This window comes from Centruroides sculpturatus, unplaced genomic scaffold (assembly GCF_000671375.1).
Source record: "Centruroides sculpturatus isolate CEXI.00-Female unplaced genomic scaffold, Cexi_2.0 scaffold284, whole genome shotgun sequence".
NCBI lineage: Eukaryota > Metazoa > Arthropoda > Arachnida > Scorpiones > Buthidae > Centruroides > Centruroides sculpturatus.
The window spans coordinates 350,139-369,300 of NW_019384469.1; the positions used below are offsets into that span (position 1 = coordinate 350,139).

Below are 19,162 nucleotides of genomic sequence, written 5' to 3' on the forward strand. Positions count from 1 at the left end.
GAGATGTAAAACATAAAAAATTCGTTTAAAAAATATTGATCATTTATCAAAAGAACAGATACAAAAATATATTAATACAAACATTTCCTTAGATCCTATCGAGCCACTAAATAAAATAAATCAAATTTTATCCAGAAACTATTGGCATTATTCCATTCATTTCAAACTAGTCCGAAGTGAACTGGAATATTGCAATTCCAGTTTTTCCCCATCGTTTCATTTTTTTCCTTTCAATAAAATGATAATAAGGTGACTCACTCACCTTCATTAATATTATTTAAAATTATATAAAATATTTAAGTGAAATAATTTTTACAATTTTAAGATTTTATTTTTAATTCAATAAATAAACACATTTTTAATTTTTAAAAATGTTAATAAAATTGCACAAATCCTAGAAAATATATTTTTCTTCCATCTGAAGTAGGCCTATCAGAATATTAAACGCAAATAAATAGATTTAAAAAATAAAAAAATGTATAAATAGCTATTAACAGTTAATTCTGGAATTAATAATATTTTTAAAAGTATAAATTGCCTAATTAGTATCAAGAAAAACAATTTGTTCGAAAACTTAGAGGCTGAAAAAAATTGCTATAATTAGGCTAAAGGAACAAAAAAAATGTTTAACTCTTATTTTTACTAAATTATTTTAAATTATAAAGGACTAAAGTCCTTTAAGATTGGGCAATTTAAGATACATATTTATTAATATAATATCTCTTTAGTAATAAATAATATATTAAAAACATGGCTGAAGCTATATAAAGTAGTAGAAATAAATACAGTAAAATTTCGAAATATTTTCTTAATTTATTTTATAAAGATATTAAAAATCTAATTTTAGAATTAATAAAATTGTACAAGAATAATATTGACTAAATTTTTTAAAGCATATCTACAATTTATTTGATAAATTAAAAATTAAAGGAATTTCTTATAATTAAATTGGGCAAACCAATAAAAATTAAACAATCACACGGCTCTGAACACAATATATTCTCTACAGGAAAACAGCGGATATTTCCTTTTACTTTATTTTATTTACTTAATAACAATTATGACGAAATTTCTTGTTACTCTCCATTACAACGTCAGAATTTCATTGGAAATGATTTCTGTTTTAAAAATTTTCAAGGTTAAGTATCCTTCACTTCTATTGGGCAAACCTATAATACGTTGAGGTTGCTTTCTAAAAATAATCATTAAAAGAAAGGAAAATTAGAACTTCTTCAACTATAAATACGTGGCAAGATATCTCGATAGTCACAATTGTCTTTACTTCAGTCACAACAAGTAACTACACAAGTTCAACATGAAGGTCTTGTCTCTTCTCCTTATTGTTGCTTTCGGTAAGTAATTAATTAATATATTATAATTTTATTAGTATTTTTACAACTATATCTATCATTATACTTGTAATTAAACATCACATATTGATGTACTATACATACACACGGTTATAGAATTTAATAAATAAAAAGTTTTCAATTAAAATTTCTAAAACTTTACAATAAATCAAAATTTTGATTATTAAAAATAACAAAATATTCAAAAAATAACAATTTAACGCGTTTAAATTTAAATAAATTAAAGAAATAAGTTTAATTAAGTTTACAGATTTATTTTTTCTATAATTCGTGTCTTTACAAAATAGATCTTAATTACGGCTGATAAGCAAAAACAAATAGTTATAATAATTTTAATTGAAATTTACTTTGTTGGTAATTTTTATATTAATTTCTAAGCACAAAAATTTATTAATTTCGAAATTTTAATATTGAGTTCTAATGATTTAATTTTTTTCTGTTGCAGTGCAACTATCAAAACAAGAAAGTTGCCATTGGAGAGAGATGGATTTATGTGCTGCAACTGGCTTATTGGCTTTACAAAATAATCCCGTACCACAGAACGAAGCCGAAATCGATACCCAATGCACGTAAGGATGTCTATCTCCTTAATTTATCAATACAATCTTACAAATTTCTACAGATGAGAGTTGAATTTCTAACAATTTATTATCGATGTGTTGCAGATATCTGAAAGAAACAGTCGACTGCGCTAACAACTACACAAACAGATGCGCCACTCCATTGTATAAGCAACTGATCTCATTCGCCACCGCAGAATCTCAAGAAAATTTGAAGGGATTTTGCACACCAGGAAATGAATTGAGAAAAAGTGAGTTAATCGCACGACTTTTAAAATATGTTTACTTATATTTATTTAAAAATGTTAATTCTTTCTGTAGCTTTATTAAAACACTCTTCTTGTCTGGCTGAGGTATGGAACGAACAAGCAGCTTGCACTAGTGACGCTCGCGCTGCTATAGAAAAGATTAGTTCAGTCGAACCAAAGGATAGATTAAATCTCGCTTGCTGGTAAAGCATCATTCGTTATCCTTAATTAATTAAATTAATGATTACTTGTTAAACATCATTAGTTTATTATTAGAAACTTGTTAGTTGTAATTTTCCTCATGTAGAAATGCAATTTACCATGTAAATTTGAAATCAAGAGATCAGGAATATTTATGAAGTAGATTAAGAATTTAATAAAAGAAATATTTAATACAAAGCAATTAATTCAAAGAAAGTTGGATACTTCGAATAATTTAGTAAAGGTCTTATATTTTGATAAAATGATGACATTTTTTTTTTCTAAATATAAACGAGCTTTAGTCAATAATTTTTAAAAACTCGGTTGCCATTGGAATTATACTAACATATAATCATTGACTTTGAAACTACCATCCTTTTACTTTTTTATGGTTTGTAAAAAGCAACCCATAAGAAAGTGAATCAACATGTAGACTGAAAATAGATAAAACAAGTGAATAGATTCATCGGTTATATCGGTCATTTGGTTTGTCTTCCGACATACGCGATATAATTGTATCATACTAATAGAATATAACAACTTCATCACACGAATTAAATTATTTTAATGTTTAATTTAAATAATTTAACTTAAAATTTTTAATCAATCTATTTAAATAACTATAATTTTATTTTTTGTATGCATCTCGCTATGATGATTACTAGCATGTTTTGTCTTTTTTTTTCAAGATGACAAATAACGGATTCACTACCTATTTTCTGGCATTCCAACAGAATTACGAGAGGAAACTTAAACTTGCTACGTTCATCAGACTTGTTCACCGAATGACCACAGATGGCATTGTGTTTACTGTTTAGTAAGCTTCCACTTGGATTGTCTATGATAGTTGTTAGTGATTCCTCTATTCTGTGCGATTTTTATCTGATTTTACTTTCGCTTAACGCCATCTATGGCTTGTAAAAGCGATTGAAGTATCAGTAGTATTAAAAGGAAACACAAACTATATTTGATAAATGCTTAATTAAGTTTCCAGCAATCCATAGTGCTTTGCAGATATAGAAAGTATATAATTATTGTTCGAATATACCGTTGAGATATTAAAGACTTCTACTCTGTACAAGTCTCACTTTAAGATGTTTTTGGGCTGCAATTTAAAAATTTAAAGACTTATAAATACCCACTGTTGTCCCTTTGTCTGTCCTTTCTTAATCTCGGAACATGATACATGAAAGTCAAAACCAGATATAGAAAACTTAGGGGCAGGAGACTCCTAAGTTTTTCATATCTGGTCCGATTAACTATATACGAACTTCCGATGCAAACCGGAAAGTCACTTTATTTCAATTCAAAAATTTTCCCCTGAAGGCGTTAGATAGATGACCGGCACAACTCCATTGCTAACGGAAAAGTATGATGTACAAAGATAAGACATTACAGTACTAATTTGAGGTTGAGAGAATACAGTTTAAATTAAATAAATTAAAAATACGATTACAAATTGCAGCCTGGCATTGTGACGATGTCATAATAAATAATTACTCATTAATTATTAATTTATTAAAAAGTAAGATTTTCAAAAAGTTCTGTGTCATATTAAAAAGTTTAAAATATAGAAACTACCAATCGTATAAATTGATAAGGTTAAGCTCAATTCTTGTAGTTCCTAATATCAAACAACTTTCGATTCTTGAAATTTGATTTAAATAAAATTTTAATTGTTGAATGCTTCATTTGCAGACCTCAAATTACCAGTTTTCCTCTTGTATTTTATAACTATAACTACTTAGAAGTAAGAAATTCAGTTATAATTTTTGAGTCCGAAGATCTATAAACTTGTACAAAAAAAGATCTATATATATTTGTATGGGTCTATAGATTTTTATCTTCTCTTTTTGTATAACGTCTTAAACAAACAACTTTTTTCGTTACTCTGAATGAAAAGTGGTTTTTAATGTATTTCTATCGAAATTTTGCTTCATAATGCTGATGACGATTTAAAATAAATCTATTTTCTGTTTTTTTTTGTTTGAAATTTTACCTTTTTTTAAACTTAAAAAGTATTAAATTTTGTTATAATTTACTATTTGTCAATATTTGTAAACGTTTATTGTTGACCAATAATGGATATACAATACTGTGTATATGCTTTGAGTGACACAATTTGAAGTTGATCCAGACCGTCATAATTTATCATGAGGAATTCGATTCTCTATCTCTCATCCATGCTGACTGTTCTACCATGGATGATAGATGAACATCGTTGAAAAGTGTATAGTTCATAATGCCCTTGATGCTAAGCATTATACACTAATCAACTCTATTATTGTAGTATAAAAAATAAAAGTAATAATCCTACAGTAATTTTTAATATATATATCGAAAGGAAAACTTTCCTTTTAATGTCTCTCCATAAATTGAATTTATTTTTAGCGAAATAATTTATCCAAAATGTAGAGTAATGAACCAGTTTTGAAGCTAGCTTATTTTGATATGGTATAATAAACCTTATTGTTATACCCAATAATTTATTTAAGCTTTAAATATATAATTGGGTATTAAGTATATTACATAAAGTATAAGGCACAGTCTATTACTATTTAAAGCTTAAATAAATTATCAAATCAAATCAAAAACATTTATTTATGTGATATGGGTAAGCCCAGATACCAGGGGAATGTTATAATCAAAATAAATGATCAAAATAGATGTTAAATATAGGGGAGACCGGGGCAACTTCGGCATGCGGGGCAAGTTTGTCAAGCGCTTTTTTTTAAAAACAAATTAAAAGGAGACTTTGGTTATAGGTTAGGCAGTTGAGTTTTATTGGTGGCTTGTTGAGTGTAGTGTTTTTATTGTTCTCCAACAAGCGTAGTTGAATTATCAAGCAAATTTTCATTTTCGTTCAATTCCATATAATTTTTTTTTCCATTTATATTGAATTGGCAGGTTTTGTTATAATTCCATGATAACGAAAGTTACTTTTCCTGTTAGAAGGATGTAACTTCAACTTATTCACGTGGCCAGATCGTGGCTTGGCATTCTGTTCGCAGGGTTGTACTTAATGTTTCGAAATCATGACTAGCGGGGTAAGATCGGCAACATAAAGCCACATTAGAAGCAAAGGATAAAAATCAAACAGATGATAAATGAAAACATGTTTGCATTTGTTATTCATGTATATATGTCTTTGAACTTGCATTTCGTTGGAATAATATTAAATAGGTGTTGGATTTGTATTTCTTTGTTTTAATAGTGAATTCCAACTTATACATTGTTAATAACATAATTTTATATACGTGCCTATCTTGCCCCATTACTGTTGCCCCTATACCAGGGGCAACTTTAATAAAAATAATTAAAATAATTACAACTTTACAAAAAGAGAAAAGTTGCCGATCTTGCCCCAATACCCGGGGCAACTTCGTCAATTTCTCTCTTCTTGTAAAGTTGTAATTATTTTAATTATTTTTATTTCCAAACTGATTTTAACCAGTTCTATAGTAAGGTAACATTCCAATAGACAATATGCAAAGCTTTTTTTTCAGTTTACAGCAGTATTTATTACACAAAATTTAAGTAAAGCTTAACATGCCGATCTTGCCCCGGTCTCCCCTAATTAAATTTTCGAATACATCGTAAATCAAATAATATTAAATTTAACATTATATATGACGTTTCTTACATATTTGGAAAAGAGTTATAAATTTTTAAATAAAAATAGAGCTTGGTTGGAAAATTAATTGATATAATTCTTCTTTCGAGATGCTTCGAGTCTTTGAGAAAGGATAAGTTATTATCCTTTCAGTAAAGACTCTCTAAGAGCCTCAAGTTCTCTGCATTCACAAAGTGAAAAATGGAAATTGGCTCGAAACAATCTCTACACTTGCCATTTGTGAATATTGAAAAAATTTCAATCAATTATCATATAAAAACTATTTAGTCTTAGTTGCATATATTTTATATGCAACTAATACTAAACATATTTTATTTTATTATATTTTGGCAACATATCTTATATGCAATAATATTTTCACTTTGAAATATATTTTTGAATAAATATAACCAATGAAGATGGAAAAATTATATTAACTAAATACCAGTTAAGGAATTTTGCTTTTTGTATATATTGGTTCTCGTAGTCGATTAAGTTATAATAAAATATTTGACATTAAGATAGATCGACCAAATTTCCAATTTCGCTCAGAACCATTAAAGAGAACATGAGAAACTCCATAGTTTGCTAGCATATTGCTAAATTTAACACACCAATTATTTGTATATGAACTTTATTGGTTTAATTAATAGTCGTTTAAGTTCGTTCAATACAATATTAACTAATTTATTTTCACTTTCATTTATTCTCGTGAAAATTCTCACCATCAAAAATGGTATTGTGAGGAACCGGACGTAACGAATTTTGAGAGAAAATTCGTTTTTCGTATTTCGAAAATTTTTTCCATTTTTTATTACCGGAGAGTGATCATATCTCTCTTCGGAGTCGTTTCCTTTCTCAGGGAACTTATCAGATGTGTCACTGGGAACTACTATCAAAAATTCTTGATTGATGAAAAAATTAACGTAATTTGGAGGTATAAAAGGAGTGACGCAAGTATAAAGGATCGTCGAGAGTTCACGAGAGTATCAATTAAGTGCCCTGAAAACCCAAGAGGTATCGTAGCAAGGATTTCATACTATGTGGTGTTTGACAACTTCGAACTCCGGATTTTTATACCCTCCAATTTCCCTGGGGTTGACAGCCGTTCTAAGAAAAAAAATTAACGCCTCCCTAACCGCTCCAACCGACCGAACGACCGACGAACGTCAGAAAAGGAATAGATCGGAATCCGCACAATTAAGTGCATCAAAGATATATATACCAACTCGCGGTTTCTTGTAAACTCTCTCGACCGTTACTCGATAGCATAGAGCTATGTATTTTTTTGTTGTTGAATTAAATCGGTTATTTTAGTTGTTAATCTTGTATCCGAGTGAGTCACTTCCGATCCGTCTCTCAACCCTCCTCAATCCCAAATTCGATCGCCCGCGCACGTGACCGCTCGCGCAAATTCTAAAGTTGCGGACACCACTGTGTCTATCCTAAAGATACAGTGGTGTCAGTCCTGACGAGGCATTAAAGAGGTGCCGACCCTCTGGTCACAGTATCAACTGTAATCGATTAACGTATAACCTGGCATAACCATAACGTATAGCATAATCTGGACTGACTTACCCAGATAGAATAATTTTCTTATAAATTTTATCTGTATAATCTCCATATAATTTATTTAATCAAATTTTCAGATTGGGAGTGAATAGCAAAAAAACATAGTTCATAATTATTGAGGAAAATGGTTTAAAATAATTTTGAATTGTATTGACATTCATTTTGCTCATTAAATACTTTAAATTATAATATATAATTCTCTCAATTTCGTTTCTAAATATAAAAAGTGATTTTTAAATGATAAAATTGGTGTAGATATAGGCTAACACCTAAATAAGCAATTGCATTAACCAAATTAAGTTTAATATTATCTAAGTAAAAGTTAAGGTCTTAGGTATTCTGCCTCCTTTACGGAATATCATTATATATGTTAACTGAAGAAAATAGTCATGAGCTTGATTAATTTTTTGGAGACCAATTTTGGTAGGCGAAACAAGAACCACGTCATTAGCATATTGTAATGAACGAACCATATGATCTAACATTATTCATCGTCTTGTCTATCGAAACAATTATCAATATCATAAATCATAAAATTAAACAATATGGTAACAAAGGATTAACCTGTAAAAGGCCTTAACCGATTTCTATTGGCTGATATCTGAATTAGTTATATTTTATTATTAGATAATAATGACTAAACAATGATTCAATAGCCATTACTAAATTTTTTCTATGCCCTATTCTTTAATAACTTGTTACAAAGCTTAACAACAGATGCAATCGAATGCTTTCTCGAGATCTAAAAATGCTGCATACTAGTATACTTTTCGTATTTTTCTTGATTCTTGGATTTGAATTATAGAAGTCCAAATAAAAATTTCTAATTCTGTTCTACTTTGCTTAACGAAAACAATTTGCAGGCCGAAAATAAAGAATTCTTGTTCATTGTTTAAATCTAATTGTCAAAATCGCGGTGAAAGCTTTTCTTAGAGTGGACAGTATTGCAATTTCTATAATTACTAGGATTGGCTCTATCTCTCTTTTTATATACCAGTAACATATGAAAATAAGTACGTTGCCAATTATTCAAAAATAAACTACTTTATGTTCAGATATGTAGTCTGCAATTATGAAAATCTCTCATTTTCATAATTACAGACATTTCAGAAGCCAGAATAGAAGTATCTAAAATTGGTCGTTAGCATCTCCAAAATATCAATCTTAGATTGTATTGTCATATCGGTTGTTTGAATCTCCAATGTTCTTGCCATAAAAATTTATACCATGTTTCAAAATCAATCTAACTTTCTTTCTTATAGTTGTTTTGAACGATGTTTTTTAACCATTGACCAAAAAATTGGGCTTTTTTTCAACTATTAGTTTATTATTTAGTTGGAGATATTTTTTCGTAGCTTTTAGTAAATTTAAATAACTTCTTTTGTTGGCCAGATATTTATCCAGCGATTCTCTGATTCTGTTATATTGAAACTCTGAAAGACTTTTTATCTTTCCCCTTTTTGCTGTAAACAGTTCCGCTCATACCGTTCTTGTTTAAATTTAGCAATACTTTTCGTACAACTTGATATGTTTTTAATGTTAGTTATAAGTATATACTGTATTATTTAAAACTTCAATTAATTTATTAAAAATTTGAGCTTTGTCATTCAAAAGAGTTTACATTTTGAATTGTCATAATCTTATCAAATAGGCCTATTTCGTTTACAGACGCTCTAAAGTCATATTTATGTTTACTATTTGGTATTAAACAAAATAAACTATTATTTTCAAAAGACTAAAATTATTTATTGCTCTTACACTTAAACAAAGAAGAAAATGATCGGAAAGATCAATCTTCAATAGTTCGAGTTTACAACGAGAGTCTATTAAAAATTTGGAGCTAATAATATAGTTTGTTACTGAGGCGGCTGTATGTGAAACGAAGATAAATCGGCCTGGATAGTGTCCAGATATGAGTCCATTCAAAATAAATGAATTATACTTTTTAAATTTAATTCGCAGTCATTACTTTTTTTAGTGTTGCAAATAATCGAATTATCACCATAATAAGTCGCTTCTAAGATATTTCCAATTCTACCATTGAAATCTCCAAAAATTATTCAAAAGGAGCGATCTGAATCCAATTCTCCAATAAGTCATCCAATTCATCGAATACATTATTGGTATTCTCATAAAGATGAATATGCAACACTAATGGCCATGTAGTAGCTTGGAATATTACAAATTTCATGTTTTTATCAAATTTAACCAATAAAAAGATTAAATTTGAGCTTCTCAGGGTATGTATCGACAAGTAATAATAATCTACCCTTAGATTTATCTGCCTCTGGTTCCTTTAAAGCTAGTATTACCTCTATATTAAACAAATTTTGCATAATTTCTAGTTCTTAAGTAATTAACCTCCATATACAAGGTTCGTTAATCCTATGATATCAAACAAATTTAGAATATTTTGAAAATAGTTTGTAAATATTTTGTTTTTCGCTCCTTGAATGTCGCAACTAAAATATTAAAATCAACACTGACCTTTGATAAAGAGTTTATTGGACTTTATAGGCCTAATTAAGCCAATTCTTATTAACATTAATACTAAAAATGTTTTACTATCCAGTAAACAATCCTTCGTATAACTAAGTAATTTTCATGTTCTTATATATTAAATAGTCATTTCTTAGAGGAGTTTGCTTGCCCTGCTTATTTGCTGCTTCCTTGCGTATTGAAGGAAATTCTTCCGTTTTATAATCAATTAATAAAACGGAAGGATTTTTGTTTTGCTGTCACTTGAATCCTGTATAAGATCAGAACCATTTGCATATTACGATGAGAAGTCTCTTGCAAACCTGCTTTTTACAAAAATAAAAAGCTAACAAAATATCATTTTTGCTACGAACAGTACTCAATTCAATTCTCAATATGTGGGTCCATTTTTTTTAATAATTTAATATCAATAATTTCTTCATTTGTTAAATTTACTATTTTAAAGGAAATCTTAAACAAGCAAAGCAAACGTTCTTTAATATTATTATTTTCTAACAAAGTACTGTGTAATTAAATAGCAGTAATTTATTTTGATTTATTATATTTAATGTTTTGTTAGTATTAAACTGTTGTAGCTCGAATTTTCTGTTTAAGTCCGGAATTTCTAAGTATAGGTTACTACCTTTTTGTTCTAATGAATCGAATTTATTCCTAAATTCTTTCAATTCTTGAGATATCGAGCTCAATTCCATTTTTACCTCCCGAATTTGTTCTGTAATAGAACATCGAGAAGTTTGTATTAATGATCTGTTGTAAGATAGCCACAGTAGAAATATCTTTCTTCTCTCTCAAATATAAGCCGGAGCCCAAAATATTATCAAAGCCGTTCAATTCGGCTGCATTTCATTCAATTTCCGTTGGATCTACACAGTGCCATAACTAGCCATTCCTGTGCCTTGTGCAAGAATTTGCATTTAGGCCCCTTAATTAATTAGATTTGGGAAAATAATAAAACAAATACATGCATTTTGGGCCTCCTTCTAAGTGGGCCCTGTGCAGGTGCACCTGTTGCACCTGCCTAGATACGGCACTAGATCTACATTTGTAACGGTCTTCATTTGACTACGGAACATTGAATTCAAGTTGACATTTTTGGACGTCTTCGAAGCTATTCCTTGTCAATTGTGATCGACGTCCTTTTATTGGTGATGAGATAAAGAGCCTGGGTTTGTTTAGATAAAAATGCCCATTATTATTAATAGTAATTTCAACGTAATTACCTGTATCAACCAATATTAATTATTACAGTCACAATCGGTTATTTCAAAGCGATAAATCTTAATTCGTATCAACACTGTCTGAGGCGTTCCCCTTCAAGCTTAGATAAATTATTGGATATCCGGAGATTTCGCAATATTTCTAAAAGTTCTGTCTAACCTTTGAAATATCGTGAAAGCCAAATTGACAATCGTTTTTATAGAGATTATTATAATTACAAGCTAACCAATGCCGTATGTCATCGGGCTAGATAACGGCTATACTACTAATAAATTATGAAACAATTTGGTATTATAATTTGATTATTATAATTATTGGTCATACTGAAAGGATTCATAAAGAAGTATATGTAGGTATAAATATAAATGTTTTTAGTTATATTTTTACCATGAGGATTTCGAAATATGCAATGTCGTTATGAACAGTGTAATTCGCGTCGTCGTTTTCCATTTGTCAAGATTTTTATTTTTTAAATATTTTTCTTGATTTTCATTACATTCGTTATATTTTCTTTTTTCTTATAACACTGATGATTTGTTTAACATTTACTTGCTAAACGTGATAAACGTGACAATGCTAACATAACATTTAATATGGTTTTAATTATAATGTTTTTTATTGTTGTTTTTTGCCCGGGCAGCGCCGGGCATATCTGCTAGTTGGGCTATAATTTGAAAAAATTGTAAACCTATAAATTTCCACTGTCGTTCGTCCGGCTGTCTGTTTGTCTTTCCTTAATCTCGAGAATGGAGTTAGCCTCGATTAACTATATACAATCTTCAGATACAAAGCGGAAGTCACATTATTTCAATTAAAAAAATTTCCCGTAAAAGGAGTCAGATAGATGACCGGCACGACACTATTGCTAACAGGAAAAGTATGATGTAGAAGGGCAAGACAATGAACAGAGGTAGAGAGCATGTATTTTAAATTAAATAAATTAAAAATATGATTAAAAATTGCAGCCCGATTGTGACGATGTGACGACGTTACAATAAATATTTTTTCGTTTTATTATAATTTTTACTCAAGTTAATTATATCTGGAACAAATGTATTTATGGAATTAGTAATTTTTGGTAAGAAACTTTTAGAATCACTTGGAATGGAATCTTTCAATTCCCAATCCTCTTCTTTTACTTCGACAGAAATCACCGTATCGGCATCTTTGACTCAGGAACGTCAATCCATGCCACCCGAGCTTCTTCTGGAACAACATCTTCGAATCTAATCCTTTTGAAATAAGATCTGCTGAGTTCTATTTTGAACTCAGTTGTAAACCTATAAATTTCCACTGTCGTTCGTCCGGCTGTCTGTTTGTCTTTCCTTAATCTCGAGAATGGAGTTAGCCTCGATTAACTATATACGATCTTCAGATACAAAGCGGAAGTCACGTTATTTCAATTCAAAAAATTTGTCATTATAATGATGCCATTATAAGATAGAAGTCAGCTTCTTTATCATCATCACGATTGGCAACAAATGTCTTTAAGTGTGTAAATTCCCTTTGATCTACGAGAGCGCGATCGTGGAACCATTCCAGAAGCAATTTGCAGTAATGTACAGTTTAGATCAAGAAATAGTTAATTGTTGAGAGATAGTTTACTAAAGTGGTTTTCAACAAATTACTTACGCAAAAATTCTAATGCTAAAGAAAAGAAGTTTATTTTCTATAAGTCTTAACGAACTTAATTTTCTTATGAAACATTTCAAGCTTTTCTAAAGTTTCTAAGGAAACTTCCTTTCTTCTTTTCTTCATTAAAAACCCACCAGCAGAGTTTTAAAAATAAATTTGTAAAATAAAAGTAAATTCATTAATAAAATAGGCTAAGTCTTCTGTATTTACTTGTTAACTCCATCAACAATACATATACTTTTTATTCTCATAATAAACATTTTAAGAGAACGGTCATTTGAAGCCTTAATAGAAATAATCATGCTATTAATTATTTTTTAAGTTTTGTTTTGAAGAATCAAGAACTACTAGAACTTAAAGAACAGTTCTTGAAGTCCTCAAAAGTGGAATATTGAGAATTATAAGTCTTCTTTAAAAACTCAGTTAATTCATATAAATAGTTATTTTATTCAGTTCTGTGTTATAACATTGAAAATTTTACTCTTTAATGAATTACATATTAAAAAAAAATTCTAAAATGAGAACTTCTTGGTATCTAATTGACATTTATAGGTCACATGCGTAAAATTTAACGAACTGAGTAGTTTCCAGACTTTTACGAGGAAGTAATTAGTAAAAGTACAAGTTTTACATGAAAGTACGGTGTTAAATAGGTATGTTTTGATGTCATCTTCAAACATTGTTTTGTTCAATCAATAATACTTCTTAATATTTTGATATTTAAAGCAATAAGTAAAGTATTTTGTAAATAACACCATAATAACACCGTAGTCAAAGTAGAAAACTTTCGTGAAAATGGCTTAAAATTAGAAGCGATAGCTTAACTAGATCCGACGAAAAGGGACCCAAGTAAAATTTAATTAATATAAATGAATACACATTTTAATACTTACATAATGGATTATAACAAATATATATACAGTAGACTCTCCTATAAAACGGGTTCATATAGTTCGGATTACTATATGACGGCGAAAAAATTGCGACTGTATTCGTATAAACACGCTAAAAGAGACTCGTATAATTTAGTAAAACGTCATCGTCGACTCGTGTCGCGACAGGATTGGTCGAATCTAGACCAATAGCGGATATTGCACAAACCGTTGAGTTTAAACGAGCAGCGAACTTACTAAAAGCCATTTATTATTTAACGGCCTTAAAAATTATACTTATAGTAATGGTTCCAAAGTTCAGCAAATTTTTCGCAGAAGAAAAAATTTATCAGGAAGCACGCGAACGCCATTCCATGCACCGCTCCNGCCCACCAGTGGCCGAGTGGTCTTCGTACCCTAAACACTGGGAGTTCGGTCGTGGGTTCGCGCCGCGATCGGACAGGCTGGCTGCTTGGAGTTTTCCGGGTTTTCTCCTTGCCAATAACGACTAAATAGGAGGCCAGTTCCCCATAAAAGTCCTCCCGGAAGGCATTAGTTCCCCTCGCGTAACATCGCGCCCCAGAGAAGGCAACGGGAAACCACTCTGGGTAGTAACTTTCCCTAGTATACACCTTGGCGGATTACAAACCTACGCCAGGTGTCGCCGACGTCAGGAATCTGATATGGCACCAAGAAGAGAGCATAGTTTATATCGATTGTTCTCAAAAAATTATACGTATTTTGAAACGTATCTACCGTGTTATAGGGGGGTCGACTGTATATATATAAGAGAGGTTTCATATATATATATATAAATTACGAAGTCAGTAGTAAACTTTATAATTAAATTATTCTTCCTATATTTAACATTTTTATTAACTTTTTCACTACGAGGGGGACCCCATGGATTCTCTCTGTTTATGGCACTGATTAAAGAGAGGTTTATGAAGTGGAATTCAAGATGAAGAATCGTAGTTTGATATATCAATAAATGGCCATACGCATACACCGTTAAGGACAAATTAAACCAGTGTTGCCAGTTTGTAGGAACTGGGCGAGTGGTCTCCGTTGCCGTTCATCGTAGTGGTGACCAGACCCTAAAGACTGGGAGGTTCGTCGTGGGTTCGCGCCACGGTCGGACAGGCTGGCTGCTTGGAGTTTTCCGGGTTTTCTCCTTGCCTATAACGACTGAATAGGAGGCCAGTTCCCCATAAAAGTCCTCCCGGAAGGCATTTATTTCCCGCGCGTACGTATGGCTGTTCGATACAGCCGGCTAATCGGTCGCCTAGCGATCATACACATACACAAGTCTACTCGGAGAAAGAGCCTACATTGAGCTATAATCTCCATATAAACACCATCGAAAGAAGCAGAAGAAGAAGATTGTAGGAACACAAAAATTCCTTTCACGTACGTTTAAAATTCCTCATACACTTATAAACCATATCATTACAAATTCAGAAGCCAGTTAGGAAAATTAATATGCGAAATATTATCAAGTTCCTATATAGAAATTGTGTAATTTGAAATGCATTAACAAAGTAATAAAAGCATCTAAGTATATTATCACAACCATTAACAAGGCTGACACTTTACAAGTGATAGGTTTGTTGAAAATGATCGACCGGATTGCTCTTTTGACATTCGAACAGCATTATCGTCGATTATTGTTATCCTTGTTGGAAAGAATAAAGCATGCACGTTTCAAGAATAGGTATTCGTTGCAACGTTGAGTGAAGTTATATACTGTACTTGTACCATACCAAGCATTATTAATTTAGCCGAAATCACGTTCTACACAGTTGCATTTCCTTCTTCGAGAATTAAAAATGGATATTTTAAAAATCCTTATGTTTTAAGGTTTTTCTATGAAAATCACTAAATTCCTTTTCGGGTGAAAACGTCTTAATCCTTTAACCTTACAACACTGTATAAAGCTGCGATGTCGATAATGTCAGTCACCAATACCGCTGACAATATAGCGGAATGCGCAAATGATAAAAATTCTAATGTGTCTTTCGCTCATATTATAAATTTAGGAATGTTTTTGTTAATTCCATCCGATATTTTAGTAAAACGATATTTCAGGAAACAGAAAGCAGCAATAAAATTAAAGTAGCTATAATAAAATCTAGTTGTTTTAATAATTATATAGTATCATTATAATTTTATGCACGAGGAATAACTTCCTCATTGTGGATGTTTGTAAATTGTGACGTCAAAAATTGTACTTTAAATATTTTACAAATTCGGCTTTAAAACGTTATTATCAGTCTAAATAAACATAGAATTACTAAAAAAGAAAGAAAAAAAAACATAATATAGGCCTACAAGTAAATTTCAAAGTTAAATATTAGCTAAAAGCGATAATAAAACTTATTAACTTAAGAAAATTGACTAAAACATTTAAATAATTCGTCAATGTTAATATTATGTCCTATTGAATTTGATATTTTCACGTTCATGTTTAAAAAGTTTACAATAAGCAATTATATTTATGTGAGTTTTGATAAAAGTTTTTAAAATTTATTTTGGTTCACTCAATCATATAACAAACATTTCCATGTTAATTTCTTAATGCACTCCATAAACATTTCTTATGAGGTCAAGATTACATAATAAATTACATTTCTACCCGAGTGAAATTAGAACTGAAAGTTTCTAATAAGAAAAACTAATACAGCAATGTTTAACAAGTAATAATCGTTAATTTAATTATTTGTTAACACATTTATATATAATAATAATATAGTAGGTGTTTTTTTATTAAAATAAACAGGTCTATTAAAAAATGTTAATGGTAATATCCAGAAACTTGTTTTAATTTATTTATAGAGTATTATTGATCATTTTTAAATGAAACCATAATTAATAAATGAGATTTATTAAGTTAAAATTAATTAATATAATTTTGAAAACGAAAAATGCTGCTTATATTGAATGTATATTTTTAAATTAATTAATTTGATAAATCTTTTAAAGAAGAGAATGAATATACACACATTACAATACAAAAAATTATTTAAAATTAATTTTATTTATTCATTTTAATAATTGTATAATTCTTTTGTCGAAGTATTAGTTACAAATTTCTTTTCGTATTAAAAAATAGGAATTGTTTCATTTACAAGATAGGAAATCTTGATTAGATTTTTCACTTTGGCTGTTTTTAGTTGGAACTAAACATGTTAACAAGCTGATTCAATGGACTGTCATTATCTCCTTTTGGTTGTGTTCCAACTGGAGGAAGCAAAGGTTTGCAAGTTGCATCTTCGGGAGTGAAGTTTTGGCAGATGATATCGGGCAAATTGGAAGCGAAGAATGAGATAAATTTCAAAACGAAATCTCTGGCTTCGGCTCCGCATTTCTTTTCTACATAGCTAGTTCCACATAAGCGGAATCTACGATAAGTACTAAAGTGATAAAAAACGCAATAATTAATTTAAATATTTAAATAATATTTAAATTTTTAAATTTAATTAATTAAGGATAACGAATGATGCTTTACCAGCAAGCGAGATTTAATCTATCCTTTGGTTCGACTGAACTAATCTTTTCTATAGCAGCGCGAGCGTCACTAGTGCAAGCTGCTTGTTCGTTCCATACCTCAGCCAGACAAGAAGAGTGTTTTAATAAAGCTATAGAAAGAATTAACATTAATTTTTAAATAAGTATAAGTAAACATATTTTAAAAGTTGTGCGATTAACTCACTTTTTCTCAATTCATTTCCTGGTGTGCAAAATCCCTTCAAATTTTCTTGAGATTCTGCGGTGGCGAATGAGATCAGTTGCTTATACAATGGAGTGGCGCATTTGTTTGTGTAGTTGTTAGCACAGTCGACTGTTTCTTTCAGATATCTGCAACACATCGGTAATAAATTGTTAGAAATTCAACTCTCATCTGTAGAAATGTGTAAGATTGTATTGATAAATATAAGGAGATAGACATCCTTACGTGCATTGGGTATCGATTTCGGCTTCGTTCTGTGGTACGGGATTATTTTGTAAAGCCAATAAGCCAGTTGCAGCACATAAATCCATCTCTCTCCAGTGGCAAGGATCTTGTTTTGATAGTTGCACTGAACGGAAAAAATTAAAGTATTAGTACTCAATATTAAAATTTTGAAATTAATAAAGTTTTCTACTCAAATGTGAATGTTATAAATTGTAAAGAATATTAAAATAAGATTTTCTTAATTAAAGTAATTAATTAATTGATCTTTTAAATTATAAAAAATTAAGCAAATAAAATAATTAATTGTTTTATTTTTTTATAACTTAAAATATCAATTTCTAAAAGTAAATACAAATTAAAGAAATGATAAATGTATAGAACAAAATAAATTTATAAGTCTTAAAATATTATTTTCTAATATTATTATTTTCTAATATTCAAGCTAATTTGTGCTCAAATCTATAAATTCTAATTCAAAAATCTTCATTTCTGAAAGCAGAGTTCTTGTGTAGATAATTTACGTAGCCTATTGTACTGTACAGTACATTATATATGATGTACTGTACAGTATACATGATGTTTAAATACATGTGAGTAGATATATTTGTAAAAATACTAATAAAATTATAATATATTAATTGATTACTTACCGAAAGCAACAATAAGGAGAAGACACAAGACCTTCATGTTGAACTTGTTTGTGTAGTTACTTATTGTGACTGAAGTAAAGACAATTGTGACTATCGAGATATCTTGCCACGTATTTATAGTTGAAGAAGTTCTAATTTTCCTTTCTTTTAATGATTATTTTTGGAAACAAACCTCAACGTATTATACGTAACTATTTGTCCAATAGAAACAGTTGTTTGGCCGTTTAACCTTGAAAATTAAAAAAAAAAGTAGAAACCGTTTCAAATGAAATTCTAACGTTGTAATGGAGAGTAACAAGAAATTTCGTCATAAATGTCATTAAAATAGCATAATAAAGTATAAGGAAATTTTTGTTTGTTTCCTTTAGCGAATATATTTTGTGATTCAGAGCCGTGTGGTTATTTCATTTTTATTTTTTTTTATTTTTTCACTAGAGTTAATTATAGACAATTCCTTTAATATTAACTTTCAATAAATTACTGTTTTGTTTAACATAAAATTAGTCAATATTATTCTTGTACAGTTTGAATAATTCCAAAATTAGTTGTTCGATAGCATCAAAAAATAAAACAAAATAAAAATTATAAATATATAAATAAAATTAAGAAAAGATTTCTAAAGGTTACTTTAGTTTTATTATTTTACATTAACCCCGATAACTTCAGGGCACTTTTAATAATAACAGATATTGTTAAAAATGTGTTTAAATTATTTAATTAAATAAATACAGTATATATCTTAAAATTGCCTTCAAGCTTAGATAAATTA

General features: G+C 29.5%; 2 protein-coding genes across 2 annotated transcripts; one reads left to right on the forward strand and one right to left on the reverse strand.

The window, feature by feature from the left end:
• The first annotated feature begins 1,196 nt into the window (after nt 1–1,196).
• LOC111621107 lies at nt 1,197–2,385 on the forward strand. The gene is made up of 4 exons (XM_023363175.1): nt 1,197–1,352; nt 1,816–1,939; nt 2,036–2,181; nt 2,252–2,385. Exons 1-4 carry the CDS (start codon nt 1,316–1,318, stop codon nt 2,383–2,385), a joined length of 441 nt encoding a protein of 146 aa, XP_023218943.1. The 5' UTR covers nt 1,197–1,315.
• Nucleotides 2,386–16,946: 14,561 nt separating this feature from the next.
• On the reverse strand, nt 16,947–18,550 carry LOC111621108. Its single transcript, XM_023363176.1, has 5 exons — nt 18,394–18,550; nt 17,744–17,867; nt 17,501–17,646; nt 17,297–17,426; nt 16,947–17,201 (listed from the first exon to the last, which is right to left on the reverse strand). Exons 1-5 carry the CDS (start codon nt 18,428–18,430, stop codon nt 16,958–16,960), a joined length of 681 nt encoding a protein of 226 aa, XP_023218944.1. The 5' UTR covers nt 18,431–18,550; the 3' UTR covers nt 16,947–16,957.
• Between the last annotated feature and the right edge of the window lie 612 nt (nt 18,551–19,162).